The sequence below is a fragment of the Aquarana catesbeiana genome, linkage group LG02 (assembly GCF_042186555.1).
Source record: "Aquarana catesbeiana isolate 2022-GZ linkage group LG02, ASM4218655v1, whole genome shotgun sequence".
Lineage (NCBI taxonomy): Eukaryota > Metazoa > Chordata > Amphibia > Anura > Ranidae > Aquarana > Aquarana catesbeiana.
Window position 1 is genome coordinate 353,755,740 of NC_133325.1, and position 13,454 is coordinate 353,769,193.

Genomic DNA, 13,454 nt, shown 5'->3' on the forward strand with positions numbered 1-13,454 from the left:
AGTCCCGATAAAAATCACAGATCTTCGCCATTACTAGTAAAAAAAAAATATAATAAAAATGTCATAAATCTATCCCCTATTTTGTAGACGCTATAACTTTTGTGCAAATCAATCAATATACACTTATTGTGATTTTTCTTACCAAAACTATGTAGAATAATAAATATCGGCCTAAACTGTGGAAGAAATTAGTTTTTTTAAATATTTTGGGGAATAGTTATTATAGCAAAAAGTTAAAAATATTGCTTTTTTTCAAAATTGTCAGTCTTTTTTTGTTTATAGCGCAAAAAATAAAACCCGCAGAAGTGATCAAATACCACCAAAAGAAAGCTCTATTTGTGCGAAAAAAAGGATGTCAATTTTGTTTGGGTACAACCTCGCACGACCACACAATTGTCAGCTAAAGCGACGCAGTGCCGTATCGCAAAAAATGCTCTGGTCAGGAAGGGGGTAAATCCTTCCGGAGCTGAAGTGGTTAACTGGGTGCTAACATTTATAGGTAAAGTTGATCATGGGAAAATCTGATAGCCTCTCAGGGGATCAGGAAAGATTTTTTTTCCCCTGCTGTAGCAAATTGGATCATGCTTTGCTGGGGTTTTTTTATCTTCCTTTGGTTCAACTGTGGGTATACAATTGTGTATATGAGATTGTATGATTTTTTTTTTTATTGGTTAAACTAGATGGACTTGTGTCCTTATTCAACCTGACTATGTAACAAATTTCTGCACATGGTCGTGTCCTTCAGGTTATGTAGGCTGTAGAATAATGCTATGATGTGTGTCGCTTGGAGAAACCATGGAAAACAGCTACACAGTTTGACACCTCAATGGAAAAGCTGACATAGATCTCAACAGGTGATAAATGTTCCCATGGACAGAACAATGCTCAAAATGGTCAAATTCCTAGGTATTGGATGAAAATCATCAAACATGTCTGAATATCTTCAGATATTTAAATGCTCATAAAAAAATGGTTTGCAAAGCTGTTAAATGAAACTAGGGCACTTACCCAGCATTCCCATCCCCAACATGAATGCATCCATGGTATAGGGTAGTCCTCTCGCTCTTCCTCTTGTACCAGGGGGAAACATAACCTCTTTAGGTTGTGCTTTCTTACATTCTACCTACAGAGTGGAAATGATATACATAAGATGTAACTGCATTTCTTCCAATGTCAAATAACAAAGCTGAAGGTAAAAAGTGCATTCTCATGTGGCTGACAAAAGCGGACATCCACTATATACATAATTGTTGACATTGACCAAATATAAGCTAAATCATCAAATTACTGAAAAAAAAAACAGAGACGCCCTACATGTATATATGTAGTTACAGAAGTTCCAAACATGTTGATAAAAAGTATACAGCTTAAAGTGTCTGTGTAGCCAATATTTTTTTTCGCTAGAGTAGGAAAGAGATAAAATCCTCATCACGTTGTTCCCAAACAGGTACTGAAAAATGTGTCTTCTTGTTCTGTTACCAAATCTAACATTCTGAATTTCCCATCACTTTCTGTGTCAGTGACAATGATCACCAGTTAAAAAAAAAATAGAGGTTACCAATATAAATGTTATGGCTGTGTAGAGGACACAGAAAGTAACAAAAGCTTCACAAAGAGTCTCTAACACTTCCCTACTCTATCAAAAAAAAGGGAAGTTCTGGTGACCTATCATTAAGATGATACACCAATATTTTTTAGTGAGAAAACACAATCATCTTTTTATTACTGAGAATTTTAAATCCACTAAATTATGTTGTCAAATAGCTGTAACACCCTGAGAAGCATTACTTGGCAGGCAGTGTTTTATCATATATTTATGTTACATTACTGATTTACTTTTGCTTTCACGATTTCTGCCAGGCTGCACTACCCCGTGGACACTTAAATGGACGTGCCAGCAGATTTATGAAGCTTTATTTCACTGATGCAAACCCAATGTAGAAGCTCCGTGTAAAAAAAGCCAGATTCATGACGGTGGTTTGGAGTGTGTCTGCACCTTCTAAAGATCCACAAACTAAGTAGTAGTGGGTCACTTTTGATTTTGCATGCGGACTGATTACTGGGAGTCCAGGATAGGATTAATAGCTATGTAATGAGCAAGGTCGTAAACATCTTATAGCTGCAAATTACAGTACTTTTTAGTCTAAAAACATGATTAACAGACCAGAATTCAAAAGACTTCTAGACGAAAGCAAGATGAAATCATAGATGTGAGCATGTGTGGTAGCAACACAGTGATCTTATGTTAGCTTTCTGCTCGCCCAATCAGCGGTAGCTGTATTTTTTGTTAACAGTGTGCCAATGTGTCATTTCTTCCACACTGGACACGCAGCAGGGAACCGATCATACAACATTGTTCTACCAGTGGTGTGCTGAGAGGAAGGCAATCTGCTAGGAACCATTATGCTGTATTCCATACAGAACTGTCGCTGTTTAATAGGAGGGCATCCTTTTTGTACCTGCTATTGTTCAGAAGAGATTGAAAAAAAAATTCTGACACCACAATCATTTTCTTATCTGGTTCACCATAATTTCAGGTTTAAATGTCACTTTATAACAAGGCAATTACTGACTAGTGATCATTAGCAAGTCATCCACATTCATAGTGTCTTGTGAAATAATACACCCTGTACAAGTGCTGAGAAGTCAGCTCTACATCGCTGAAGATTCTTTTTATCTACAGGTAGGAAAATGAACAGCAGCAATTGTTCCACAGTATAATTTAAAACCTGAATTTTACAAATAGTAAGAAATGGGTAACCAGACACAATCAACTAATATTTATATTGCAAAGGGAACCATAGTTAAGCAGATGCCCAACTACTCATCAGTCTCAGTGATACAGTTGAAGGCCATAGAGAATCATGTCTTGAAGATAGTAACTGTGCCTTGTCCTTGAATAATCAGCACACTACCTTGACTTATCATAAGGTTTTTCCTAATTTGGCTGACTAGTGGTTGTGCTGCAAAAGCTTTTCTTTTTACTCTTTTCTGCATGGAAGAAAATAGCTATGGGTCATTTAAAATAACTAGAAATGCTCAGTAGTGCACCGCTACGCAGGTCAACTCATACTCAAATCTAAAGCCCTGCTTGCTTTTATTGGGTACTGCATAACCAGACTGAGACTACAAAATAGTTCACAAAGCTACAATAAACCATTTGTAAAATTAAAGGGTAACTGCACTTTCGTTGTAAAAAAATATTGAAAATTACAAAAAATAATAATATAGCATATACAATTGTGACAGGAGCCATATTGTAATATAGCCTTATTAAAAACAACCTTTCCTTTTGAAGCTGCAGTGCTGTAATTTTCTGTAAATGCCATTCAATATGGGAACCTGGATGCTCTCTATAAACAGATGGTGTATGGAATGCCCCCCAGAAATGCCTGTTTGTGTGATTGGCTCACTGATTTTCCCAGAAGTCTGCATTAAGATACATATATGATTTTGGACATCCTTGTATCCTTTGCAACAAACATTTCAGTGTTGATGAGGCCTTATGGGGTAAGGATGATCATGAGAAAGGTGAGGGATCAGCCCAGAACTACAAGGGAGGAGCTTGTGAATGATTTCAAGGCAGTTGGGACCATAGTCACCAAACAAACCATTGCTAACACAATACGCCACCATGGATTGAAATCCTGAAGTGCCCTCAAGGTGCACCTCCTCAAGAAGGCGCATGTATAGGCCCATCGGAAGTTTGCAAATGAACATCAAAAGGATTCAGAGGAGGATTGAAAGAAAGTTCTGTGGTCAGATGAGACCAAAATCTTTGGCATTAACTTGACTTGTCTTGCTTGGAGGAAGAAAAATGCTGACTATGACCCTAAGAACACCATTACTACAGTCAAGCACAGAGGTGAAAACATGCTTTGGGGCTGTTTCTCTGCTAAAGATGCAGGCCGAATTTGCCGCATTGAGGGGCCAATGGGTGGGGTCATGTGTTGTAAAATTTTGGATGAGCCAGAACACTGAAGATGGGTCATGGATAGGTCTTCCAGCATGACAATGACCCAAGGCAACAAAAGAGTGGCTCAACAAGAAGCACATTAAGGTTATGGAGTGGCCTAGCCAGTCCCCAGACTTTAATTCTATAGAACATTCATGGAGGGAGCTGAAAGTTCAAGTTGCTAAGCGACAGACTTAAGAAACCTTAAGGATTTAGAGAAGATCTGTAAACCTGGCCACCAACTTCAAGAAATGTCTTACCTATGTGCTTGCCAGCAAGGGTTTCTCCACCAAGTACTAAGTCATGTTTTGCTTGGGGATCAAATACTTATTTTACCCACTAAACTGCAACTCAATTTATAACATTTGTATCATGTGTTTTTTTCTGGATTTTTGGTTGATATTCTCTCTCTATCATTTAAAATACACCTATGATAAACTAACTAAACCCCTGTTTTTAACGCAAACTGTTAGACAAGTTAATTTGGTTGGTAGCAGGCTGGCTGGTAAGTTGAGCTGGGAATTTTCTTTGGTTTTGTTTTACATGCATTGCCCTTCCATGTGCTTCTTGCTGTGAAGGCCAGTTATAGGTGAGGGCAATGGCAATTTGTTTGTATTGTTGGAATACTGGTGAGGGGACGCACTGGACACCTTTGCTGCCATTGTGCTATATGCTGGGTGTCCAGTGCGCCCCTATGCCTTTAAGGAGGGATGGGCTCCTTCCAGGCTCACCTGTCCTCTGCCTATCTATTATAATGCATGTGCTTCTACTATGGAGTTGCTCAAAAATGTATAGAGTTAGGACTGCAGATAGTAATGGGGTGCCTTGTCTCGGCCTCCGCAGCTTACGTATGTATTTGCAAATGTGTGCTAACTAAACCCCTGTTTTTAATGCAAACTGTTAGGCAGGTTAATTCAGTTGGTAGCAGGCTGGCTGGCAAGTTGAGCTGGGAACTTTCTTTGGTTTTGATAAAAATTATAGACCCTTCATTTCTTTGTGAGTGGGCAAACTTACAAAATCTGCAGGGGATCTAATAATTATTTTCCCCACCGTATATGTAAAGCATGAAAAATGTTTACTGAAGAACTATATACTTGTGTATATAAGCTCTGCCTACAATTCTAGGCGAGTCTCTTTAGATTATAAAGTCCATTAGCAGGGTCCTCCTTTTCTTTCTTTATTAAACTGTATTGTAATTGTACGGTCTCCTTTTATATTGTAAAGTGCCATGAAAACTTTTGGCGCAATATAAATCCTAAATAATAATAATAATCAAGCTGGATATGCAGTAAAAAAGATGTGCACACTCTATATATTTTTTAATAATCATGTGCACAGAATTGTTATCAAACTGTATAGGTAATTTACATATTGGCATCACCTGATAAAGTATAAGTGGATTATTTTTAAAGATTACATTTATTGCAGATAATTAGTTTGTGGACTCTATATCGAGTCTGTGCAGTTACTGTACTTCAATTGATAGCCTTAAATAAGAGGATTGTTTTTGTGAAGAGCAGTTACATGTAACAAAGCCATAAATATTGCTTAGTGATCATTACAAAAGCTCAGAGAAATAATGGTATGTAGCAAAGTGTGGCTAAACATCTCACTTCCTAATACCCCTATCAGTGACAGTCTAGTCATTGTTTTACAGATATCTGCTGCCTGTTACTAAGCAACTACATCAAAGGAAACCTCAAGTTTATACAATTTTCATTTAGGTAACAGAGGTTAACTCACTGTAATGGGATGATTTAAAACAAACACACCTACCCTTCACTTTGCACTGTTCAAGCAAGAAACCCAAAAGCTCAAAGGAAGAGCGAAAGCGAGAAAACGTTTTATTCCATACACTGACACATCCTGATGTGTTAAATATTTTCTTTGATACATTTCTCAAAACACCTCCATATTTCACAACCTGTGATTGCTAGACATCCTTTGACAGGAATGAGGAAAGAAAATAAAGCCACGAATCCCCTCCTTCCAAAGTAAGACACAGAAGATAAAAATGAAGACTAAGGCTGGATTCACACTGTTCCATGTGCATGCAGCCCACATGGCTACGTACATATTATGATGTGTATATGGGCCCATTTAGTTTCCCTTTCACTCTAAACTGCAGCACATAAATGTGAACCAGCCACCACTCTACACCCACTGCTGAAACAGGAAGAAAGATTTCAAGCACAATCTGCAGTTTTCAAAGAGTGTAGAAAAGGAAAGACTGCAGATATACAAGTAAAACCTATGTGGGAGGATTTGTTTCATCTCTGTGTATTATCTGGGTTTAGTCACTACACTGGGTATATGTGGAGGTTTACAACTACTTTAACCACTTGCCGACCGCCTATCGCATATATACGTCAACAAAATGGCACGGGCAGGCAAAATCACGTACCTGGTACGTGATTGCCTTCCCGCGGGCGGGGGGTCCGATCGGACCCCCCCCCGGTGCCAGCGGCGGTCGGCTTTGGTCTGGGAGCATTCAGAGGCGAGGGGGAGGCCATCCAATCGTAGCCCCCCCCCTCGCGATCGCTCCCAGCCAATGAGAAACATCCCCTGCCTCTATATAGTACACAGAGGCAGAGGATGTGATGTCATCTCTCCTCGGCTCGGCAGTTTCCGTTCCGGCGCCGAGGAGAGAAGACATCAGAGTAAGTGTAAAACACACACACAGTAGAACATGCCAGGCATACATTACACCCCGATCCCCCCCCCGATCACCCCCCAATCACCCCTCCCCCCCCCCCCGTCACACTGACACCAAGCAGGTTTTTTTTTTTTTTTTTTCTCTGATTACTGCATGGTGTCAGTTTGTGACAGTTAGAAGTGGTAGGGCAGTTAGTATTAGCCCCCTTTAGGTCTAGGGTACCCCCTAACCCCCCCTAATAAAGTTTTAACCCCTTGATCACCCCCTGTCACCAGTGTCACTAAGCAATCATTTTTCTGATCGCTGTATTAGTGTCGCTGGTGACGCTAGTTAGGGACGTAAATATTTAGGTTCGCCATCAGCGTTTTATAGCGACAGGGACCCCATATACTACCTAATAAATGTTTTAACCCCTTGATTGCCCCCTAGTTAACCCTTTCACCACTGATCACCGTATAACCGTTACGGGTGACGCTGGTTAGTTCGTTTATTTTTTATAGTGTCAGGGCACCCGCCGTTTATTACCGAATAAAGGTTTAGCCCCCTGATCGCCTGGCGGTGATATGCATCGCCCCAGGCAGCGTCAGATTAGCGCCAGTACCGCTAACACCCACGCACGCAGCATACACCTCCCTTAGTGGTATAGTATCTGAACGCATCAATATCTGATCCGATCAGATCTATACTAGCGTCCCCAGCAGTATAGGGTTCCCAGTGTTAGCGGGATCAGCCCAGATACCTGCTAGCACCTGCGTTTTGCCCCTCTGCCCGGCCCAGCCCAGCCCACCCAAGTGCAGTATCGTTCGATCACTGTCACTTACAAAACACTAAACGCATAACTGCAGCGTTCGCAGAGTCAGGCCTGATCCCTGCGATCGCTAACAGTTTTTTTGGTAGCATTTTGGTGAACTGGCAAGCACCAGCCCTGAGCAGCATCAGGTTAGCGCCAGTAGCGCTAACACCCACGCACGCACCGTACACCTCCCTTAGTGGTATAGTATCTGAACGGATCAATATCTGATCCGATCAGATCTATACTAGCGTCCCCAGCAGTTTAGGGTTCCCAAAAACGCAGTGTTAGCGGGATCAGCCCAGATACCTGCTAGCACCTGCATTTTGCCCCTCCGCCCGGCCCAGCCCACCCAAGTGGAGTATCGATCGATCACTGACACTTACAAAAAACTAAACGCATAACTGCAGCGTTCGCAGAGTCAGGCCTGATCCCTGCGATCGCTAACAATTTTTTTGGTAGCGTTTTGGTGAACTGGCAAGCACCAGCGGCCTAGTACACCCCGGTCGTAGTCAAACCAGCACTGCAGTAACACTTGGTGACGTGGCGAGTCCCATAAGTGCAGTTCAAGCTGGTGAGGTGGCAAGCACAAGTAGTGTCCCGCTGCCACCAAGAAGACAAACACAGGCCCGTCGTGCCCATAATGCCCTTCCTGCTGCATTCGCCAATCCTAATTGGGAACCCACTGCTTCTGCAGCACCCGTACTTCCCCCATTCACATCCCCAACCAAATGCAGTCGGCTGCATGAGAAGCATTTTCTTAATGTCCTCCCGAGTACCCCTACCCAACGAACCCCCCCAAAAAAGATGCTGTGTCTGCAGCAAGCGCGGATATAGGCGTGACACCCGCTATTATTGTCCCTCCTGTCCTGACAATCCTGGTCTTTGCATTGGTGAATCAAACAAAAATATAAAATAAAAAAAAAATAGTTGTCGTTTTTTATGTTCTCTCTCTCTCTATTCTCTCTACTGTTCTGCTCTTTTTTACTGTATTCTATTCTGCAATGTTTTATTGTTATTATGTTTTATCATGTTTGCTTTTCAGGTATGCAATTTTTTATACTTTACCGTTTACTGTGCTTTATTGTTAACCATTTTTTTGTCTTCAGGTACGCCATTCACGACTTTGAGTGGTTATACCAGAATGATGCCTGCAGGTTTAGGTATCATCTTGGTATCATTCTTTTCAGCCAGCGGTCGGCTTTCATGTAAAAGCAATCCTAGCGGCTAATTAGCCTCTAGACTGCTTTTACAAGCAGTGGGAGGGAATGTCCCCCCCACCGTCTTCCGTGTTTTTCTCTGGCTCTCCTGTCTCAACAGGGAACCTGAGAAATGCAGCTGGTGATTCAGCCAGCTGACCATAGAGCTGATCAGAGACCAGAGTGGCTCCAAACATCTCTATGGCCTAAGAAACCGGAAGCTAAGAGCATTTAATGACTTAGATTTCGCCGGATGTAAACAGCGCCATTGGGAAATTGGGGAAGCATTTTATCACACCGATCTTGGTGTGGTCAGATACTTTGAGGGCAGAGGAGAAATCTAGGGTCTAATAGACCCCAATTTTTTCAAAAAAGAGTACCTGTCACTACCTATTGCTATCATAGGGGATATTTACATTCCCTGAGATAACAATAAAAATGATTTAAAAAAAAAAATGAAAGGAACAGTTTAAAAATAAGATAAAAAAGCAAAAAAAATAATAAAGAAAAAAAAAAAAAAGCACCCCTGTCCCCCCTGCTCTCGCGCTAAGGCGAACGCAAGCGTCGGTCTGGCGTCAAATGTAAACAGCAATTGCACCATGCATGTGAGGTATCACCACGAAGGTCAGATCGAGGGCAGTAATTTTAGCAGTAGACCTCCTCTGTAAATCTAAAGTGGTAACCTGTAAAGGCTTTTAAAGGCTTTTAAAAATTTATTAATTTTATTGCCACTGCACGTTTGTGCGCAATTTTAAAGCATGTCATGTTTGGTATCCATGTACTCGGCCTAAGATCATCTTTTTTATTTCATCAAACATTTGGGCAATATAGTGTGTTTTAGTGCATTAAAATGTAAAAAAGTGTGTTTTTTCCCCAAAAAATGCATTTGAAAAATCGTTGCGCAAATACTGTGTGAAAAAAAATGAAACACCCACCATTTTAATCTGTAGGGCATTTGCTTTAAAAAAATATATAATGTTTGGGGGTTCAAAGTAATTTTCTTGCAAAAAAAAAAAAATGTTTTTCATGTAATCAAAAAGTGTCAGAAAGGGCTTTGTCTTCAAGTGGTTAGAAGAGTGGGTGATGTGTGACATAAGCTTCTAAATCTTGTGCATAAAATGCCAAGACAGTTCAAAACCCCCCCAAATGACCCCATTTTGGAAAGTAGACACCCCAAGCTATTTGCTGAGAGGCATGTCGAGTCCATGGAATATTTTATATTGTGACACAAGTTGCGGGAAAGAGACAAATTTTTTTTGCACAAAGTTGTCACTAAATGATATATTGCTCAAACATGCCATGGGAATATGTGAAATTACACCCCAAAATACATTCTGTTGCTTCTCCTGAGTATGGGGATACCACATGTGTGGGACTTTTTGGGAGCCTAGCCGCGCACGGGACCCCGAAAACCAAGCACCGCCTTCAGGCTTTCTAAGGGCGTAAATTTTTGATTTCACTGCCTATCACAGTTTCGGAGGCCATGGAGGCCATGGAATGCCCAGGTGGCACAAAACCCCCCCAAATGACCCCATTTTGGAAAGTAGACACCCCAAGCTATTTGCTGAGAGGTATAGTGAGTATTTTGCAGACCTCACTTTTTGTCACAAAGTTTTGAAAATTGAAAAAAGAAAAAAAAAATTTTTTTCTTGTCTTTCTTCATTTTCAAAAACAAATGAGAGCTGCAAAATACTCACCATGCCTCTCAGCAAATAGCTTGGGGTGTCTACTTTCCAAAATGGGGTCATTTGGGGGGGTTTTGTGCCACCTGGGCATTCCATGGCCTCCGAAACTGTGATAGGCAGTGAAGAGTGAAATCAAAAATTTACACCCTTAGAAATCCTGAAGGCGGTGATTGGTTTTCGGGGCCCCGTACGCGGCTAGGCTCCTAAAAAGTCTCATATCCCCATACTCAGGAGAAGCAGCTAAATGTATTTTGGGGTGCAATTCCACATATGTCCATGGCCTGTGTGAGCAATATATCATTTAGTGACAACTTCTTGTAAATTTTTTTTTTTTTTTTTTGTCATTATTCAATCACTTGAGACAAAAAAATTAATATTCAATGGGCTCAACATGCCTCTCAGCAATTTCCTTGGGGTGTCTACTTTCCAAAATGGGGTCATTTGGGAGGGTTTTGTACTGCCCTGCCATTTTAGCACCTCAAGAAATGACATAGGCAGTCATAATATAAAAGCTGTGTAAATTCCAGAAAATGTACCCTAGTTTGTAGACGCTATAACTTTTGCGCAAACCAATAAATATACGCTGACATTTTTTTTTACCAAAGACATGTGGCCGAATGCATTTTGGCCTAAATGTATGACTAAAATTGAGTTTATTGGATTTTTTTTATAACAAAAAGTAGAAAATATAATTTTTTTTCCAAATTTTCGGTCTTTTTCCGTTTATAGCGCAAAAAATAAAAACGGCAGAGGTGATCAAATACCATCAAAAGAAAGCTCTATTTGTGGGAAGAAAAGGACGCAAATTTCGTTTGGGTACAGCATTGCATGACCGCGCAATTAGCAGTTAAAGCGACGCAGTGCCAAATTGTAAAAAGTGCTCTGGTAAGCAAGGGGGTAAATCCTTCTGGGGCTGAAGTGGTTAAAAGATAAGTTCACTTAAAAAAAATAAATTAATGAATGCAGATTTTTTTTTGCAGGTAAAAAAATGTGCATTTATTTATTTTGAGCCTGTAAAGCAGGGATATGCAATTAGCGGACCTCCAGCTGTTGCAGAACTGCAAGTCCCATGAGGCATAGCAAGACTCTGACAGCCACAAGCATGACACCCAGAGGCAGAGCATGATGGGACTTGTAGTTTTGCAACAGCTGGTCCGCTAATTGCGTATCCCTGCTGTAAAGCATTGCACCAGCGATCAGCAGGGGCAGGGGATGGACAGACTGGGCAGCGGCTGCAGAATTGGCAAGATTTTACATGTTCCACCCTAAAAACAGGTTGAGTAACATGTTTCCAAAGGTGAACTTATCCTTTAAAACATCCTGTATAAAACCATGAGCATGCTACAGGTTTAAAACAACTCAGAGGTTAGCATGATGTCCTTGTACCACCTTCCTTGACACTTAGCCAGCGAGGAGTCATCAACAATCAGCTTGCACAGTTTGTGTTTTTTTCTCTCACTTCCAAAAAGAAAATAAGATGTAATCTGGCTTAGACTAATTCCACTTCACTTTTTATCAATAGGTATAGGTGGCTCAGTGTACTTTGCTAACTGTACTTTGTATTCTTCCTTAGAGGCTTTAAAGCAAGCAAATTTAAAATAAGATTAATAAACATCTGGTTCATGGTTAGAAACACTGAAAGTCACCGCAGATCACTAGATACCAACTCATCAATTTTCAATGACAATTCAGGTTCAGATTTCCTATTGCAAACAAAGGCAATAGGAAAACATTTTTTTTTTTACAGTTTTATCAATTTACTTTTATTGTAAGATGGTGCTGGTTTTAAGATTGATCTACAAAGTAAAACTATTGAGTGTCAGGTGGGGCAACTACACTCCCTTTGAACTGAGCTCTTTAAAGCAGAGCTCTAGGCTCCTTCAGAATAAAATCAAAGTCTTTTAATATTAGGACACTTACCTGTCCACTAATCCAGCGGTGTCTTCATCCGAGCCGATTTTCCCATTGGCTCTCTGTGGTGCTGCCGCCGCCATCTTGGCTGAGGTAAACCTAAAATAAAGCCTTGCTGCACTTTGTGAATTGCCCGGCAGCGTGGGGAAGGAGGAGGGGGTGCAATTTCAGACTGAGTTTGCTGTGGTGCCCACTCCCTCCTTCCCCTCGAAAGGTGCCAAATGTGGCAGCGGAGGTGGGGAGGAGGTAAAAAATTACCAGAATCAAAGAATGAAATCATGCTAGAGTAAATGCACATGTGTAGCAACTAGCACCAAAGTATTTTTATTGGTAAAATAGATGTGAGAAAATCGTGCAGCACTTTCTAAATATTGACATATAACAACCAATACGCAAAAAAAAAAAAACAACTCAGAGAACTAGATCACAAAAAAATTATATGCGGGACATAAAATTTTAGTGAGTCCACCATCCAGTGTGGGATGTAAGTCTGCCAAAAATGTTGCCATAAAATGCCACAACCCCACAAAACAGGTGTTGATTATCAGGTTGTGATCCACTTCACCCACACTATATGCCACACCACACATGCTTACCAGAAAAAAATGACTCTTGCTTAATACAAAGAGGCTTAAGGTAGACAAAGCAATCAAGGCACATCCAACTCTAGTCTCAATGGCCGCTCTCTGGTTATCCAATGTTTTCATGCAAGAAAAAAACCAAGGAAGCCTCATAGCATAAAACTATAAAACAATTTCTAAATTAAAAATTCCAGAATACTCACATTGATGTAAAAGATATATAATAAACAAGCCAGTCCTGTAAGTGAGTTGGGCTGCTTTCAGATTTTTCGGTGTGTGATGACGTCACGAACGTTGGCTCTATCCTGCAGGTTGCATCATAAATTACATTTCCTGGGGCAACTTGCTTACTATTTATTAATATTTAGAAAGTGCTGCAGGTTTTTCTCACATCTATCAGAAGCAATTGCATTAAAAAAACAAAAAAAAAAAATCAAAATTTTCACCTTTTTTTCATATTTTTTCTTGCATATAGGAGCTGCTGATCTCCTCCAACTTTTCCAGGCACTTCCTGTCTGCATGCCTTCAATCCAGCACCAAACTGACAACGATGGACCATACCTGCACAACATGTGTTAGCATGTCCACTTGTAATCCCAAAAAGGGGGGCATGTGACAGGGTTACAATGCAGGAGAACAACTGGGAGATGGTAGTCATCCCATTACAGGAAATGCTT

The 13,454-nt window shown here is 40.6% G+C and overlaps 1 protein-coding gene across 7 annotated transcripts in view; it reads right to left on the reverse strand.

The window, feature by feature from the left end:
• The window catches only part of MSI2 (musashi RNA binding protein 2), a 928,554-nt gene that overhangs the window by 224,575 nt on the left and 690,525 nt on the right, over positions 1-13,454 (reverse strand). For all 7 annotated transcript variants that reach the window (XM_073614998.1, XM_073614994.1, XM_073614999.1 and 4 more), the window contains one exon: positions 1,009-1,123. In XM_073614998.1, coding sequence (XP_073471099.1) covers positions 1,009-1,123 — 115 coding nt within the window. The remainder of the gene's footprint in view (positions 1-1,008; positions 1,124-13,454) is intronic.